The 19,702-nt window shown below is 41.3% G+C and overlaps 2 protein-coding genes across 2 annotated transcripts; both read right to left on the bottom strand.

Moving 5' to 3' along the window:
• Window positions 1–1,634: 1,634 nt before the first annotated feature.
• On the bottom strand, window positions 1,635–2,812 carry LOC119425748 (gastrula zinc finger protein XlCGF8.2DB-like). Its single transcript, XM_037693294.1, has one exon. The coding sequence runs from the start codon at window positions 2,632–2,634 to the stop codon at window positions 1,861–1,863; it is 774 nt and encodes a 257-aa protein (XP_037549222.1). The 5' UTR covers window positions 2,635–2,812; the 3' UTR covers window positions 1,635–1,860.
• Window positions 2,813–14,652: 11,840 nt separating this feature from the next.
• Window positions 14,653–18,273, bottom strand: LOC119425493 (zinc finger protein 260-like). The gene is made up of 3 exons (XM_037693021.1): window positions 17,950–18,273; window positions 16,953–17,243; window positions 14,653–16,200 (listed from the first exon to the last, which is right to left on the bottom strand). Exons 1-3 carry the CDS (start codon window positions 18,101–18,103, stop codon window positions 14,870–14,872), a joined length of 1,776 nt encoding a protein of 591 aa, XP_037548949.1. The 5' UTR covers window positions 18,104–18,273; the 3' UTR covers window positions 14,653–14,869.
• Between the last annotated feature and the right edge of the window lie 1,429 nt (window positions 18,274–19,702).

Here is a 19,702-nt window from a genome sequence, read left to right as displayed (position 1 = left end):
AAATTGGTCTTAAGTAATATTCTAATTTTCTGAGATACTGAATTTGGGGTTTTCATTAGTTGTCGGTTATGATCATCAACATTAAAAGAAATAAACATTTGAAATATATCAGTCTGTGTGTAATGAATGAATATACATGTTTCCCTTTTTGAATGGAATTACTGAAATAAATCAACTTTTTCATGATATTCTAATTTTATGACCAACACCTGTAGAAATGACAATGTTCTAACAAGGGAGGAGAATGATTATGAAGGAGTAGTTTCCAGAACAAGTGGAATATGCCTCCCCTTTGGCACTGTGTGCAGGTGCCAAGTCCTGTTGGAAAATGAAATCTGCATCTCCATAAAGGTGGTCAGCAGCAGGAAGCATGAAGTGCTCTAAAACTTCCTGGTAGACGGTTGCGTTGACCTTGGACCTCAGAAAACACAGTGGACCAACACCAGCAGATGACATGACACCCCAAACTATCACTGACTGTGGAAACTTGACACTGGACCTCAAGCAACATGGATTCTGTGCCTCTCCTCTCTTCCTCCAGACTCTGGGACCTTGAGTTCCAAAGGAAATGCAAAATTTACTTTCTTCAGAGAACCCAACTTTGGATCAATCAGCAGCAGTCCCAGGCAAGATGCTTCTGACGCTGTCTCTTGTTCAAGAGTGGCTTGACACTAGGAATGCGACAGCTGAAACCCATGTCTTGCACACGTCTGTGCGTGGTGGTTCTTGAAGCACTGACTCCAACTGCAGTCCAATCTTTGTGAATCTCCCCCACATTTTGGAATGGGTTTTGTTTCATAATCCTCTCCATGGTGCGGTTATCTCTATTGTTTGTATACTTTTTTCTACCACATCGTTTCCTTCCCTTCGCCTCTCCATAAATGTGCTTGGACACAGAGCTCTGTGAACAGCCAGCCTTTTTAGCAATGACCTTTTGTGTCTTGCACTCCTTGTGCAAGGTGTCAGTGGTCGTCTTTAGGACAAATCTGTCAAGTCAGCAGTCTTCTCCATGATTGTGTAGCCTATAGAAATAGAGAGACCATTTAAAGGCCTTTGCAGGTGTTTTGAGTTAATTAGCTGATTAGAGTGTGGCACAAAGTGTCTTCAATATCAAACCTTTTCACAATATTCTAATTTTCTGAGATAATGAATTTGGGTTTTCATTAGTTGTCAGTACTGTATCATTAAAAGAAATAAAAAAATTTGAAATATATCAGTCTCTGTGTAATGAATGAATATAATAAACAAGTTTCACATTTTGAATAGAATTACTGAAACAAATAATTTTCATGATATTATAATTTTATGACCAACACCTGTATTTATACCAACCCTAACCTGCTGCACATCCTTTCAAGCCTGATCTCTCATTTTTTGCCAGTTGATACAACTACTTATCTCCACCTTTATTGTTCAAATTCTTTGTTGTGATAGACATACAAAACATGGACTACAAATTTAAAATAGTTTGGTATGCATAAATTTATTTAGATATTTATTCAGAATTACACAGGTACACTGAAGAGTCTTAGATACTTACAAATGAAGTCTGTGAATGTTATGTACTTTACCAGGAAAAAGCTTAAGAGAGTAAATAAATTTTATGAGTGTTGGAGACAGATAAATGTTTCTCGGTCAAAACTAATGAAATTATGTTGTTCATTACCAGATTCAGGCATGTAAAAATAAATTGAAATATATTAGTATGTGTGTGGCTTCTTGCCTACGAGTTCTTTTAAATTACTTTTGTCCCCCACATCGTGGATTGTCATGCGTTTGTTTAAATTGGCCTTACTGGTAAACATATGGTCAAACAAATAACAAAATGGCTTCTGTACTGTGCAGAGTTCATGTGTCTGTTTAAATTACTCTTTTTTGTAAATCTTTTGTCACACAGGTCACAATGGCTTCTGCTCTGTGGATTTTCATGTGTCCGTTTAAACTGTCCCGTCTTGTAAACTGTCGGCCGCATATATCACAACAAAATGGCTTCTGTCCAGTGTGGAGTTTCATGTGTTTTTTTAAATTACTCTTTTCAGTAAACCTTTTTTCACACAGATCACAAAGAAATGGCTTCTGTCCTGTATGGATCATCATGTGTCTGGTTAAATTACTCTTTTCAGTAAACATTTTTTCACACATATCACAAGGAAAGGGTTTCTGTCCTCTGTGGATCATCATGTGTCTGTATAAATTACTCTTTTCAGAAAATCTTTTTTCACACAGATCACAAAAGAAGGGCTTCTGTCCTGTGTGGATTTTCATGTGTCTCTTTAAATCTCCCTTTTCAGTAAACCTTTTTTCACACAGATAACAAGAGAACGGCTTCTGTTCTGTGTGGATCTTCATGTGTCCGATTAAACTTTCCCTTCTTTTAAACTGTCGGCCACATAGATCACAAGAAAATGGCTTCTGTCCTGTGTGGGTCATCATGTGTTTTTTTAAATTACTCTTTTCAGTAAACCTTTTTTCACACAGATCACAAGAAAAGGGCTTCTGTCCTGTGTGAATTTTCATGTGTCTGCTTAAATCTCCATTTTCGCTAAACTTTCGTTCACACAGTTGACAAAAAAAGGGCTTCTGTCCTGTGTGGATTCTTATATGACTTTTAAAATGTCCCTTATGATTGAACATTCTCCCACAAACATCACAACTAAATGGCTTCAGTCCATTTTTGTTGTGGACCCTGTTCACACTTGACTCAGAGACCCTGCTGGGTGAAGACTCCCGGGCTTCATCAGTGTGTTCAGTTTTTAACCCAAAATCTGATAAAAGTTTCAGCTGAGACTCAGGATTGTTCACATCATTATCCTCTTCATCATTTTCACTAACTTCAGTTTCTGGAAAATCAGAATCTGTATAAGCATTTAGATCTGGGTTTTTTGTATATTTTTCTCCGTCACCAGTTGATGATTCTATGTGGTCACCTGAGCTGCTGGTTGGAAGATCACTGACTTCAACTTGGTGTTGATGAAGCTGTGAGAACAGAGGTTTCTCGTCATCATCCTCACTCTTAAAATGAACTGCAGTTAATGAAAAGCTGGTGACATCTGTCTCCTCCTTGATACTGAGCTGCTCTCCTCCCAAAATGGTCCACTGTTCCTCCTCTTCCTCTTTTATTTGGAGGCAATTTGTATCCTGCTGGTCCACATCAGGCCACTGTTCTTCAGGAGCTTCTTCTTTAATCAGCACTGACTTCTGAACATCTGCAGGAACCACTGGAACACATGTAAAATAGAGTAAGGAGAACTGTAGCTTTATATTCACACATACATGATTTGTTTTACTGCTCAGATCACAGAGTTATTTTTTCTCCTCCAAACAGGTTCCAGTGCTAAACCAGAGCCAAAGAGGTGCTTAGCCCCAGCTCTTTCCTTTTACAACACTTAAAGCTGTGGCTTTAACACCCCACCAACTCAGTACAAACTGTTTAAAATGTGTTTGTTTTTTTTTCTTTGAACTAAAACGGTTCAAGTGTTTAACCTGGTTAGTGTTAGAGATGGTTCCTAAACGTTTGTTTAAAAATAAAGTTAAGAAACAAGAACAGGTGGTGCCTCAACACTCTCTCCTTCCTCCCAACATCCCTACATTCAACTTCACACCCACCTCCAGGCGAGTGGAAATAATGTAAATATTTAACAAACGGCTTTAAAATTAGCACTTTAGGTTTTGTAACCTCAGACATTATTTAATTTTTTAGCAAGCTCAGCTATAAACGCAGAATTTCATGCACAGACATACGTATATATGTAGACGTCTCATTAAAATACTGGAGTGCATCCTGCGTCACCGCCATATTGGATGGGTCTCTCCTCTTCCTAAGATCCAACGGGAGTAAACACAAAGCGAGCAGCTATGCCGGTATTTTGTTCAGCCTATGGTTGCAATAACCGGCACAGTATTGAAAATAGATCACGTGGGATTACCTTTCACAAGACTGAAAATAAATAAGTAAAAATACTAGGTGCTCTTGAGGTGTCTTATTTTGCCATGATCATATTAATGAAATGGTTTCTTTTGAAGGTATCTGTCAGTCATGCGCTTTGTCATCAACTTGGATATATTGTTTAGGATGATCCCTGACCTGCTCCAAGTTCAGCGTTATGTCTGCACATACTGCTTCAGTCAGGATCACTTGGAGCTTTTCTTCAAATCTGTCCATCAGGTAGAATTTTAACATTTATAATTAGTCTTTTTAGTCCGTGGGCCAGACTGGATATCGGTAGCACCTGGGTGGGCAAATTCTAGCTGAATTTTTATTTATACCTGTACATCCCTAGTTTACAGTATGTTTTGATGCGATAGACCTCTTCAGACACCAGTGCGTATCTTTTTATAGCCTACCCGTGGGGAAAATGGTTTTACAGTTTCCTTACTTACCCTCAGAAGATACGTCTTTTATGGCTTTGACTGTCCTCATCAAACATCTCTGCAATCCAAGTGTGTAAATTTTTTTAGGAGGCTGGAATAACAATCCCACTGCAGGGCAGTTCCAGGGCATTTTCCACTGACGGTCCATTGTTGTGTCTCACCAAGTGGGTCTGGCAATGAGACTGTGTCCCTATCAGCTGCAGACATGCACTCCGTTTTAATAGCGAAGGAAGAGCTTCCGTCCCCATTTGCAAACATTTCTGGAGTCATTTGTGACCACAGTTACCTGCCCACCTGCTTTGGTGCTCTTGTAGACAATGCCTTGGTCTACATTTCAGGGTTTGTTGTCAGAAAAATTCTGAAAAGCCTGTCCTGTGAGGTGTGCCGTACAAGCCTCGTCACAGTTGCTGTACCCTCATCCTTTCACCAGAGCTACCACCTGCTTCAAACTTAAAACAATGGTGGGCTGATGATCCCCTCAGAGGGAACAGCGAAGGTGGTCAGCGTGTGATTCGCCAAAACTCAATGAAACAAGGTGTCAGTGTGTCCTTTGTCAACCATTCTGTTCGGCTGAGATTGGTTCAGAAGATGTGTTTTTACTCGGTGAGCACATTGCAGAAACCCAATTCAGAATTGAGAACCATCATTTCATGCTTGTGTCATTTGTCATATCTGTATTTCACAAACTCAGCAGCAGTACACGTCGACACATTTCCGACTTAACTCGCTGCTTCTGCTGTAAAATGCAGAGGAGCGTCAGTCAGTGACGTTCTAAACTACACCACTGCTGCCCTCTACCGGCGGAAATAAGTACTGCTTGGTTTTGTGTCTAAAGTAGGTGAGGCTTGAAAAAAACAAACCAGTGTATAATACAAACTGAGATTTATCTAAGAACGATTAGTAAGATTAATAAATTATTGAAAACTTAAGGGCGACACATAAACTAAACCGTGTGAACATCGGGTAAAAACTCAGGAAGTTATAGTTGGGCATACAGGTTCCTCAGTACAAAGAAATGCACTGGGGGACGAGTGAGACCCATCCAAGATGGCGGCGCCGCCCGTCACCGAATGTCCATGGTCGTATCGTTTGTCCTTTCCAAAAAAAAAATAAAAAAAATCGTATGTACTTTCTGGGAAGCTAAATTCATTAGCTACCAGAAAGCTCAGACTAAACTATAACATAATCGCATTCAACAGAAAGAATAAAACCATACAAACCTATTATATGCAGTTGAACGTTGGGATTGAAAACTGCATCCAAGATTTTTCTCCCTCCAGTTTTTTCCTGTTCAACAGCATCTCTACTTTCAACGAAATCCTCCATTTCTTCTTCCTCTGAATCCAGATGCTGTCCCCACATCTCTGTTAGCTTTCGTTCATCAGTATTTACTTTCAATATTAACGGAGTAGTTACAGCTGAATATAACTCAAAATTAAACCAATTTCACCAGAAGTGGAGAGAAGAGGCATAATTCGTCAAAACAGAACATAGAAAACACATTGAACCGACGGAACAGAATAGCTTCCGCTGCTAGGAGGAAATCACTTCCTTTATCGGTTAGCCTTCAAAATAAGAGCTCGAACGAACCTGTTCTTCACTACAGCTCTGCTGTTTGTGTTTTTTTAATGCTATATAATGCCTTGTTTTTGAACCACTTATATTATGTTTTAAAAAAAATTTTTAAAACCTTGTTATTTATTATATCTTGGGAGTGGTGGCACAGGGAAGGTGGACCTGTGATCGGAAGGTCACCGGTACAACTCCCCGGACCAACATCATCAAAATGTGGGTGAGAAAAGTGAAACACCCACACCTGCCTCCACACTCATTTGCTCCTCTCTGGGCCCTTGAGCAAGGCCCTTTGCCTTTACTCTACCATCTGCTCCCCCGGGTGCCCAAGATGTCAGTTGTCTGCTCCACACAGAGGACTGTGGTAGCTCAGTGGTCTGTTGATGCCCGTCCTTACTCAACTAGCGTAAAAACAAATGCAAAGTCTTTGGGCGAGTTAGTTCGCTGCGGCGACCTCTGAAGAAGGGAGCAGCCAAAAGAAGAAGAAGAAGAAAAATAATTTCAGTCATATAAACTCAATTCAATACAATTCAATGTATTTATATAGCTCCAAGTCACAACAGAAGTCATCTCTGTTGTGATTCTCGACCTGCCATTGAGTATTTGTTTCTCTCAAACCCAGCCGGTCGAAGCAGGAGGCCGCTTGTCCTGAACCTGGTTCTGCTGGAAGTTTCTTCCTCATGATGGAGTTTTTCCTTTACACTGTTGCCTTCATGCTTGCTCAAGATGAGATTCTGCAATAAAGTTAAATTCAAAGCAGTCTGCTCCTCAGATAAATAGTGCTAACTTACTTTTTATGTATATGAATGTTTCTGTAAAAATGGAAATAATATCAAATGAAAACTATTCAATTTTAACAATTCATTTAAGGAAATGATGTAAATTTGTCCTCCAGTAGTCTAAGGCTATGACAGCGTAACAAGCCAATCCTAATTGTAGGATTTATCAAAAAGGAAAGTCTTAAGCCTAGTCTTAAAATTGGACAATGTGTCAGCCTTACGGACGGAAACTGGAAGTTTGGTCCAAGCAAACCTGTCCTCTCTCGAATATAAACATCAGAAAGGTGATTGTGGTCACGTGAAATTCACATTTTTCGTCGTTGACGAAGAGTTGGTTTTCAAGCAGTCTCTATAGTACAGCTCTGACATGTTCAGGATGTTGCTCTCTGTCTTTAGGGTAAATTAATATGTCGTCCAGATAAACAAACACATTCAGAAAGTCTCTAAACACGTTGTTAACCAATGCCTGAAAAATGGCAGGGGCATTGATTAGCCCAAAAGGCATGACCAGGAGCTGAGCTGTCAACTGATCACTACCTAGTAGTTGGATCAGATGGCAGGAGATGATGCTGGACAGACCTGGTAGACCCAAACGTGTAGTGAGAGTTTGCTGGGAACGCCTGGAAGAAGAACCTGTCAGAGAGATCTTCAACTCACACCTCCAGGAGAGCTTTAACCACATCCCAGCTGAGGTGGGGGACAATGAGTTCGAGTGGGCCATGTTGTATTTGCAGGTGTATTCGCTGATCTTTTGAGTGATCATTGTGTGACAGCGGCTTTAAGAAATAGTAAACTTCCACCTTCTAAGCCCAGATTAATTCAAAAAAGGGATCTGAAACATTTCTGTGAACAGTCATTCCTCTGGGATCTGTCTCACTTTGACTGGCATCGTATTCTGTTAACTGATGACGTGAACTCTGCTTGGAACTATTTCCATAATAATTTCATTTATTTCCTGAACTTACATGCTCCTTTTCGTCAGTTCAGAATAAAGGGACGAGACAGCCCCTGGTTTACTCCAGAGCTAGCTGACCTCCTGCACAGGAGAGATCATCTTTGGGCTGCAGCGAGAAAATCTGACTCAGACACTGATTGGTTGAGTTTTCGACAGATGAGGAATAAATGCACAACTGCTGTCAAAGCAGCAAAACGAAACTATTTCTTATCTCAGACTTCCAAAAATCTAAATGACCCTAACAGATTCTGGAAAACAATTAAATCTCTCTCAGGCACCCCCCAATCATCTGACCTCCCATCACAACTTCTCGTTAACTCTGTTCCTGTGTCAAATAAGCACGAGATCCTGAACTGTCTCAACAAACATTTTGTTGCTTCTGGTTCTTTATTTGACACAGTTACTAATGGAAGATCAGCCACTTCCCTTAATAACCAAACTTCTACAAATCAAATCCCTCCTACAAGTCAATCCTCAGTTAATCACAGCTTCTCTTTTTCTCCATTCTCAGTCAGTGAGGTCAATAAACTGTTAAAAGATCTTGATCCTAAAAAATCTGCAGGTCCAGATGAACTTCCACCTTATTTCTTAAGGCTGGCTGCTCATATCATCACAGTCCCTGTGACCCACATCTTCAATCTCTCCATAAGACAAAACTCCATCCCAGACACTTGGAAAACAGCCTTTGTTCTTCCTTTGCTGAAGGGAGGTGACCCCACCTCACTGAACAACTATCGACCAATCTCTAAACTCTGCATTTTAGCCAAGGTTCTAGAAAAACTGATAAACTCTCAAATCAAAAATTACCTGGACTCATTTAACATCTTACCTCCACATCAATCTGGTTTCAGGAAACAACACAGCACAACCACTACTTCACTGAAGGTTCTTAATGACGTTGTTGAAGCACTGGATGCTAAAGATTATTGTGCTGCACTTTTCTTAGACCTGTCTAAAGCTTTTGACACTGTGGATCATAACATCTTGTGTCATAAACTCTCAGAAATCGGTTTCTCAGAACACACCATTGGTTGGTTCTCTAACTATCTCTCAGACCGGAGGCAATGTGTTCAACATAATGGTACTTCCTCCAGTTATTTAACAGTCAACAATGGTGTACCACAAGGCTCAGTCTTAGGACCCACCCTCTTTACAATCTACATACATAATGTAGGTAAAACCATCCCTGATGCATCCATACATTTCTATGCTGATGACACAGTTGTTTATTGTCGAGCTAAAACTGTTGCTAAGGCTTTTCAGCTTCTGAAATCTGCATTTAACTACATCCAGACTGATTTGTTTCACCTCAAACTTGTCCTAAATGCCGAAAAAACCAAAGGGATGCTTTTTTCAAATAGGAAGTTGGTCCCAGCAGTTCTTCCTCCGATTTTATCCTCAAATGGTGTCCCCATTGAGTTTGTTGATTCCTATAAATATTTGGGTATCTTGGTCGACTCACATCTTTCTTTTAAGCTCCATGTGGAAAACTTGGTAAAGAAACTGAAAATTAAACTGGGTTTCTTTTTCAGAAACAGATCCTGTCTAACCCTGAATGCTAGAAAACGCCTTGTATCTGTGACTTTCCTTCCCTCAATTGATTTTGGTGATATTATTTACATGAACGCTCCTACAAGAACCCTGCAGATGTTGGATGCTGTCTATCATGGTGCACTAAGATTCATAACTGGCTGTGATTATCGTACCCACCACTGCACCCTGTATTCATTGGTTAACTGGACATCATTAACTTCACGCAGACTCTCCCACTGGTACATTTTCATCTTTAAATCACTTCTTGGTCTGTTGCCTTCATACATCTCCTCCTACATGTCTCTGCGTGAGTGCAGCTACGGAGTGCGCTCTCAGGACATTATTACCTGCAGTGTTCCCTCAGTGAGGACTGAACTAGGCAAAAGGGCCTTCTCCTACTCCGCTCCTGTTTCCTGGAATATCTTACAAAAAGAATTGAAGCTCTCGACCTTGACCTCTCTAAGTGGCTTTAAGAATCTGTTGGACTCCTGGCAGGGTCCAATGCTGACATGTTCCTGTTTTTAGTTTTATACATTTGTCTTGGAATCTAGCTGTTTTTTTGGTTTTGTTACCTTTTTCCTTTTAGCCATCCTATTTGTTAAAAAAACAAAAAAAAAAAAACAAAACTGTAGTATGAGTTTTTATAACTGCTTATTGTTGTTGCTGTTGTCCATTGTTGTCATCTTTCTTTGTTGAAATCAGGTCTCTCTTGTAAATGAGTCCTCGAGGCTCAATGGGATTTACCTGTATAAATAAAGGTTGATTGATTGATTGATGTTCCCCGCCTCGCTTGTTAAGGTAGCTGCCTTGAGTTGTGGCTGCAAGGTTGTCAGTGCTTCTTGCGGTGGCCATCCACGAACTCGGTGGTGGACACCCTGGGTTAGGGAGACTGTCAAGCTGAAGAGTCCTATCAGTGGGACTCCAGAGGCAGCTGAGGAGTACTGGAGGGCCAAGCGGTGTGCAGCCTTGGCTGTTGCTGAGGCAAAAGCTCAGATGTGGAAGGAGTTTGGTGAGACCTTAGATAGACTCTCTGTCGGCTACAAGGAGATTCTGGCAAACCATCAGGAGGCTGAGGAGGGGAGAGCAACACTTTACTAACAATATGTTCAGTGAAGGTGGGGTGCTGTTAACCTCAACCAATAATGTCGTGGAGAGGTGGAAGGAATACTTCTCGGACCTTCTCAATCCCACCAGTACGTCTTCCATGGAGGAAGCTGAGTCAGGGGACTTTGGGATTGATCTGTTTATAATTGTGGCTGAGGTCGCCGAGGTAGTTAAAAGGCTTCAAGGTGGCAGGGCTTTGGGAGTGGATGAGATTCACCCTGATTTCCTTAAGGCTCTGGATGTTATGGGGCTGTCTTAGTTGACATCGAGGACAGTGCCACTGGATTGGCAGACTGGGGTGGTGGTTCCCCTCTTCAAAAACGGGGACTGGAGAGTGTGCTCCAATTATAGGGGCATCACTCTCCTTAGCCTCCCTGGTAAAGTCTATTCAGGGGTACTAGAGAAGCGTGTCCGATTGTTGGTTGAACCTCAGATCCAGGAGGAACAGTGTGGGTTCCGTCCTGGCCATGGAACACTGGATCAGCTCTTTACCCTCACTAGGGTCCTTGAAGGGTCATGGGAGTTTGCCCATCCAGTTGTATTATGAAATTAACAGGGGTCGTGAACGGTCGGCACCCGATGATTCACACGAAAGGAAATAAATCAAAGGAGACTGTTACTGCTAGAAATAATAGTGTCATTTATTAATCTGCCACAGAAAAACAGCCAAGCAAAAAAACATGTACACTCGTACACTCTTAACACACAAATTGATATGAGAGCCTCTCACCGTGACACGTGGTCGGGAAGCCGTTCGACCCGGGTAAAGGAATCACATCAAACTGTGCCGGGCACTCACGCGCGTTGGTCCACAGCAGACTTCAGAGTTCCCTTGCCTGTCACACCTCCTATATACCTCTCCCTGACCGGATCGCGTGAGAGCAGTGAAAAACAAGTTTGATGGTTGTCAGGAGGACAGATCTAATTAAAACATGTTTTTCCAGTAAGGAGCGCCGTGACCGCAAAAGCGGGCCAAAGCTCTTCGGTCAAAAGCACTCCTAATGCTTATTAAAGCATTCCTAGAGAGGATACACTGCACCCCTCCGTCCCTCTGCTAACCATCAAAGAGTGTCTAAATATTATAAGTAACACACACACAAAGTATATGTTTGAACAGGCATAAAGGCAACTTAATATATTTTTATATCACCAGTCTACATGTGTTTTGTGGACTTGGAGAAGGCATTCGACCGTGTTCCTCGGGGTACACTGTGGGGGGTGCTCCGTGAGTATGGAATTGGAGGTCCGTTGTAATGGCAGGCTGTTCAGTCCCTATACAAGCAGTGCGAGAGTTTGGTTTGAATTGTTGGTAGTAAGTTGGACTCCTTCAGGATGGGAGTTGGACTCCGCCAGGGATGCTCGTTGTCACCGATTCTGTTCATAACTTTTATGGACAGAATTTCTCGGTGCGGCCAGCTGGCTGAGAGTTTCCGGTTCCGTGGCCTCAGGATTCCATCTCTGCTCTTTGCAGATGATGTGGTCCTGTTGGCATTATCGTGCCGTGATCTTCAGCTCTCATTGGAGCGGTTCGCAGCCGAGTGTGAAGCGGCTGGGATGAGAATCAGCACCTCCAAATCTGAGGCCATGGTCCTCAACCTGAAAAGGGTGGATTGCTCTCTTCGGGTCGAGGTTCTGCCTCAAGTGGAAGAGTTCAAGTATCTCGGGGGTTTGTTCACGAGTGAGGGAAGAATGGAGCGTGAGATTGACAGACAGATTGGTGCAGTATTGTGGACTCTGTACTGGTCCATTGTGGTGAAGAGATAGCTGCGCTGTAAGGCAAAGCTCTCTGTTTACCGGTTGGTCTATGTTCCTACCCTCACATATGGTCATGAGCTCTGGGTAGTGACCGGAAGAATGAGATCACGGATACAGGCGGTAGAAATGAGTTTCCTCCGTAGGGTAGCTGGACTCTCCCTTAGAGATAGGGTGAGAAATTCGGTTATCCAGGAGAGACTCAGAGTAGAACCACTATTCCTCCACGTCGAGAGGAGCCAGTTAAGGTGGTTCAGGTATCTGGTAAGGATGCCCCCTGGGCGCCTCCCTAGGGAGGTGCTTCGGGCATGTCCAACTGGGAGGAGACCCCGGGGAAGACCAGGACACGCTAGAGAGACTATGTCTCTCGGTTGGCCTGGGAATGCCTTAGAATCCTCCCAGAAGAGCTGGAAGAGGTGGTTGTGGAAAGAGATGTCTGGGCCTCCCTGCTCAAGCTGCTGCGCCCGCAACCCAACTTTGGAACAAGCGGAAGGTAATGGATGGATGGATGAAGTGATTATACAAAGAAGTACTGCATTGTTGTAAAATAGAACAGTTTTATTATTGCAAGTTCGAGTAATTTGTTAACACATTGATGTCATATATAATGTCTACAGAAACCTAAACTGTGGATTACAGCTAGAACAGCTTAAAAAAATTGTATCATTCTTCTGGTCCTGTCTGTTGACAGGTCAGGGTTTTTTTTTTTGTTTTATTTTGTTATGCTGGATTGAGGTGGATTCCTCCCGTGACTTTGATGGCGAGCCTTCACACCTGGACTTAGAGAAAGAGAATTGGATTCCCTCCTTTTCCACTCTGAGTCCTGCTGCACCCTGCAGTGTGGTAGGCCTTTGTCACTCACATCTTCACACACAGTTGGTTATGCGTAAAACCACTGACTGACATTTTTTCACACGTATACTTTCATCCTGGGAATTTTTGGACTGTATCATTCTGACAAGTTTTTTTTTTTTTTTTAATTTGGGACAGTATAACAAACTGCTGTGTAGGAAATTCAAAACTGGAAATTCACTATGCCCCATTGAGACCGTTATTATGAGCAGTTTCACCATCCTCCCTCACAGCGCTGTATTGCATGGATGAGTGGAGTCAGCACAGCAGCTTGAAGCCAACTTTAGGAAAACAATGACAAGACTCTACTAAGACCCTCCTGTGAGTTTCAGTTTTACTTGATTCTAAAAGGGAGGGTGCCTATGCAAATTGTATCCAATCAGTGCAGCTTACAAACAGTGGGTGTATGCAAAGTTGCATAAATTACTTTTGATCACAACTCCTCCTCTCAAAGTTTACAGGGAAAAACAATAACTTTGCTTCTTTACAAAGTAATACCTTGTTTAAAAAAAAACAAAAAAACATTTTCTTCACAGATGTAGATGGGTTTTCACACAATACTGGCTAGAGTGGGCATTTCTAACCTGAACCCGACACCTGGCCTATATCGACCCGGATTAGGGCCAGGTCATTATAATGTGATTAATGGGCGGGCTGGGCCAGTCTCAGCTTTTAATTAGGTCAGGATCAGTCACGATCCAATTATATGATAACATGGCCTACCATACAATTACCAGCCGCACGCGGCCATTTCACTGCGAGCCGACTGGCCTTGAAAGAGGTAAAAAGTTCAGTTAAGCTTCAGATGGGACTGTACTGCCAGGCAGCGATCCATTGCTCAAATGGATGTTCATTCTGCCGCTGTACTCAGCGGACGCACGCGGCCGACGACCCATACAGGTGAGATCCCAAAGCAGACGCGTGTGTCAAGAGCTGTCTGCGTATCTCAGTAATTCACAAGAATGCAGGCAGAAACGGGGTTTAAATGCTTTTTTATGGCCATGAAAGTACAAACACCTATCAGCTCCGAATCGTCTGCCCCGTTTATTTAGCTGCGCGTCCCCGACCATTAATAACCAATTTAAAATGTTGGGGGGTTTTCCGGGGTTCGGACCTGTAATTACTGTTAATTTGTCGGGTCGGGTGGGGTTTGGAAATTAAGACTGCAGGCTGGGGCCGGTTTGGATCAGATTTTTTGGGCCCGAATGCAACTCTAATATTGGTACACAACAGGTGGTTCTGTTTGAAGCTCTGTGTTCAAGTGGTTAACTCCCACTCGTTGCCATGGTGAACACACCTCTTGTTGTGTTGGGGGTATGGCAAATGTGGATTGTGAGGAGTCTGACGGTTTGGCTTGTCCAGGAAAGGGTTGATTAGCAAAGGGGGGTTAACAGTCATGTTCAGTATCTCTGAGGCCTGATCAGGACGCTGAGTAACCCTGACTCATAGAATAGCAAAGAGGGGGTGGAAGAGTTTTACATTGTCTCTGAGGACAGGATGTGGACTTCTCTGAGGGATGTAGGACACTACACTAGAGAAATTATGTTGTTCATCACCAGATTCAGGCTTAAAAAAAAAAATATATATATATATATATATTACGAGTGTGTGTGTGTGGCTTGGCTCTCTGCTCCACAAAGAGGGCTGTGGTGACTCGGTGGTCTGTGGTTGTGTCAGGAAGGACATCTGGCACAAGTAATAATTGCCATGTCTTCGTGCGACTTAATTTGCTGTGGTGACCCCTGAAGAAGGGAGCAGCCAAAAGATGAAGTGTGTGTGGCTTCTGGCCTATGAGTTCTTTCAAATTACTTTTGTCCCATGTGGATTCTCAGGTGTGCATTTAAATGGCCCTTCTGAATAAACTTGTTTACACAGGTCACAAGAAAAGGGCATCTATTGGGTGTGGATTATCATGTGTCTGTTTAAATGGCCCTTGTTGGTAAACCTTTGTTCACACAGATGACAAGGGCTTCTGTCTTGTGTGGATCATCATATGTTTCTTTAAACTGCTCTTTTCTGTAAACTTTTTACTACACTGATCACAACAAAATGGCTTCTGTCCTGTGTGGATCATCATGTGTCTGTTTAAATGAACCTTTTGAATGAAACTTTGTTCACACAGATTACAAGAAAAGGGCTTCTGTTCTGTGTGGATTTTCATGTGTCTATTTAAATCTCCCTTTTCGATAAACCTTTGTTCACACTGATCACAACAAAATGACTTCTGTCCTGTGTGGAGTTTCACGTGTCTGTTTAAATGGCGCTTTTGAATGAACCTTTGTTCACATAGATCACAAGAAAATGGCTTCAGTCCTGTGTGGATTTTCATGTGTCTGTTTAAATGGCCCTTTTGAATGAACCTTTGTTCACACAGATCACAAGAAAATGGCTTCTGTCCTGTGTGGATTCTCATGTGTCTTTTTAAACATACCTTTTCGGTAAACCTTTTTCCACACACATCACAAGAAAATGGTTTCTGTCCCGTGTGAATTTTCATGTGATTTTTTAAACTACCCTTTTCAGTAAACCTTTTTTCACACAGATCACAAGAAAATGGCTTCTGTCCCGTGTGGACTTTCATGTGATTTTTTAAATTACTCTTTTCAGTAAATCTTTTTTCACACAGATCACACAAAAAGGGTTTCTGTCCAGTGTGGATTTTCATGTGTCTGTTTAAACATCTGTTAAGATTGAATCTTCTCCCACAAACATCACAACAAAATGGCTTCAGTCCATTTTTGTTGTGGACCCTGTTCACAATTGACTCAGAGACCCTGCTGGGTGAAGACTCCCGGGCTTCATCAGTGTGTTCAGTTTTTAACCCAAAGTCTGAGAAAAGTTTCAGCTGAGACTCAGGATTGTTCACATCATTATCATCTTCATCATCTTCACTAACTTCAGTTTCTGAAGAATCAGAATCTCTATAAGCATTTAGATCTGGGTATTTTGAATCTTTTTCTCCTTCACCAGTTGATGATTCTATGTGGTCACCTGAGCTGCTGGTTGGAAGATCACGGACTTCAACTTGGTGTTGATGAAGCTGTGAGAACAGATGTTTCTCGTCATCATCCTCACTCTTAAAAGGAACTGCAGTTAATGAAAAGCTGGTGACATCTGTCTCCTCCTTCATACTGAGCTGCTCTCCTCCCAAAATGGTCCACTGTTCCTCCTCTTCCTCTTTTATGTGGAGGCAATTTGTGTCCTGCTGGTCCACATCAGGCCACTGTTCTTCAGGAGCTTCTTCTTTAATCAGCACTGACTTCTGATCATCTGTAGGAACCACTGGAACACATGTAAAATACAGTAAGGAGAACTGTAGCTTTATATTCACACATACATGATTTGTTTTACTGCTCAGATCACAGAGTTATTTTTTCCTCCAAACAGGTTCCAGTGCTAAACCAGAACCAAAGTGTGCTTAGCCCCAGCTCTTTCCTTTAATAACACTATAAGCTGTGGCTTTAGCACCCCAGCAACTCAGCACAAACTGTTTAAATGTGTAATATGAGTGTAAATAAATTGTATTTGAGTGTGTTGGAGACAGATAAATGTTTCTCAGTCATAACTAGTGAAAGTATGTTGTACATCACCAGATTCAGGCATGTAAAAAAATTAAATATATTGGTGTGTGCGGCTTCTTGCCTATGAGTTCTTTCAAATTACTTTTCCCCCCAGTGTGACTTCTCATGTTTGTTTAAATTGGCTTTACTGGTAAACATTTGGTCACATAGAAGGCTTTTGTCCTGTCTGGATTCGCAAGTGTGCATTTAAATTGCCATTTTGGGATTTTTTTTGATTACACAGATCATAAGAAAATGGCTTCTGCCATGTGTGTATTTCCATAAGTCTATTAATGTTTCTTAAAATTTAACCTTTGCCCCAAGCATCACAACAAAATGGCTTCTGTCCATTTTTTGTTGTGGAACCTGTTCACAGTTGACTCAGAGTCCCTGCTGGGGTCTTAGCATTTAGATCTGTTTTTTTTTTTTTTGAATATTTTTCTCCTTCACCAGTTGATGATTCTATGTGGTCACCTGAGCTGCTGGTTGGAAGATCACCGACTTCAACTTGGTGTTGATGAAGCTGTGAGAACAGAGGTTTCTCTTCATCATCCTCACTCTTAAAATGAACTGCAGTTAATGAAAAGCTGGTGACATCCGTCTCCTCCTTCATACTGAGCTGCTCTCCTCCCAAAATGGTCCACTGTTCCTCCTCTTCCTCTTTTATGTGGAGGCAATTTGCATTCTGCTGGTCCACATCAGGCCACTGTTCTTCAGGAGCTTCTTCTTTAATCAGCACTGACTTCTGAACATCTGCAGGAACCACTGGAACACATGTAAAACACAGTAATGAGGACTGTAGCTTTATATTCACACATACATGATTTGTTTTACTGCTCAGATCACAGAGTTATTTTTTCTCCTCCAAACAGGTTCCAGTGCTAAACCAGAGCCAAAGAGTGCTTAGCCCCAGCTCTTTCATTTTACAACACTTTAAGCTGTGGCTTTAACACCCCACCAACTCAGTACAAACTGTTTAAATGTGTTTTTTTCTTTTAACAAAAACATTTCAAGTGTTTAACCAGTCTGGTGCTACAGATGGTTCCTAAACGGTTCTTTAAAAATAAAGTTAAGCAACAAGAAGAGGCGGTGCCTCAACACCCTCTCCTTCCTCCCATTCATCCCTACATTCTACTTCACACCCACCTCCAGGAGAGTGGAAATAATATCCCATACCTGGTTTTGCATGTAGTGATCAACAATTTTAAATATTCATGTGGTAATTTGGGGTTTCAATTGTTAGCTTTTATGTAGTAAAACTAAAAATGTAAATATTTAGTTAATCGATGGTCTTTAAAATCAGCACTTTAGGGTTTGTAACCTCTCATACTTTATTTAATCTGTTAGCAAGCTCAGCTATAAACAGAGTTACACATGTCCTTTCCAGGAAGATAAATTCATTAATTACCAGAAAGCTCAGACTAAACTGTAACATAATCACATTCAACACAAATAATAAAAAGATACAAACCTATTATATGCAGTTGATCGTTGGGACTGAAAACTGCATCTATGATTTGGCTTCCTCCAGTTGTTTCCTGTTCAAGAGCATCTCTACTTCCAAGGAAAACCTCCATTTCTTCTTCCTCTGCATCCAGGTGCTGCTGGACCTGCTGTCTCCACATCTGTTAGCTTTCGTTCATCACTATTTACCTTCAACATTAACCGAGTAGTTACAGCTGAATAGAACTCAAAATTAAACTAATTTCACCAGAAGCGGAGAGAAAAGAGGCTTACTTTATGAGTTCGTCGATACGGAACATGGAGAACACAGTGAACGTACGAACCGAACAACTTCCGCTGCAAGGAGGAAATCACTTCCGTTATTAATTAGCCTTCAAAATAAGAGCTGGACGGAACTGTTGTTCAGCACTATAACCAGCCCCTGAACTGTTTGCGTTTTTTTATGCTTTAGGATACCTTGTTTTTTAAGCACTTATATTCTTTTCTTTTAAATTATGTTTTTACCATGTTATTTATCGTATCAATCACTTGTATTTTTGTTGTGTACTTTTGATGGATCTTCTCTCATCCCTGGTGATGAATTATATTTTGGTATCTGAACATTTTTATAATCCATCAATCAATCATACTTTTGCAAAAATCAAACGACTAGAAAAATTAATCCATATATAACTGAGTGATTTTTAAAAAAATGTGCAAATATAAATAAACCATAAATGTAAAATAGCTTATCCTTTAAGTTCATTTAATGTAAAATCGAGAATTTCAAGTAGCTAAAAGAACTCCAAGAATGACAAGAAACTGAGCCAATTAAACTTACTTTCAGTATTGTTATTCTTCTTTATGTTTATCATTTGTTGCCAATTTTATCTCTCAGCTGCTCCGTTTTTTCTCCTCCATCTCACTCTTAATCTTTCATTGCAGTTTCCTCAGTTTGTCCCTGAGTCAAAATTTTGTATGAAAACTGTGCACTCTGCTGACACTCGAGTCCCCAGATGGCTGACTCCTTTTGATACAAAGAAGAAGTAGCCACTTGTATCCAGGAGTTTGATCTTTCAGTAAAAATCCAAACCTCATCCCTATGTGAAGGTTGGAACATAGACAATCCATTAAATCAAGAGCTTTTCTGTTTGTGTGGCAGTATGGCCTTTTTATGTTACTTGCATGTTTTATTTTTATACTTTGCTGTTTTTGGATTAATTTGGGGTTATGTTGCATGTAACTTTGCTGATTATTTTCTTTTGTGCATTTTTGTTTGAGGCTGGGATTTCCAACCATGACACGGCCAGAGACGTCCACTAACAGCTCACACAAGTGTTCCCTATCAGCTGTCATGGCATGAAAGTTGTTGTTGTTACTCACCGTTGTCATCACTCTTTGTTAAGAAATCAAGTCTCTCTTGTAAATGAGTCCCCGAGGCTCAATGGGATTAACCTGTATAAATAAAGGTTGAATGAAAAAAGAATGACTGTTTTTCTTTTCCATTTTGTACTTTTGTTGGATGTAACTGGGACCCTGTCTATGCAATTTTGTTCCACCACATGTACCACATGTGCGTATGATAAATAAATTTGATTTTGACTAAAGCAACATCCTCATTACTCAGAACGAGGCCTCCTGCATCCATCTTCGTTGTACAATCACTTGTGAACAAGATGCTCAGATACTTCAAACTCCTCTACCTAAAGGGCCCAGCACACACCATTCGAAGCTAAACAGTTGACTCACGGTCACACGATTGTGGGATGTTAGTTTTCGCA

This window comes from Nematolebias whitei, chromosome 19 (genome assembly GCF_014905685.2).
Source record: "Nematolebias whitei isolate Nwh7 chromosome 19, NemWhi1, whole genome shotgun sequence".
In the NCBI taxonomy this organism is placed as follows: Eukaryota; Metazoa; Chordata; class Actinopteri; order Cyprinodontiformes; family Rivulidae; genus Nematolebias; species Nematolebias whitei.
This window is presented reverse-complemented; position numbering and strand designations above follow the sequence as displayed.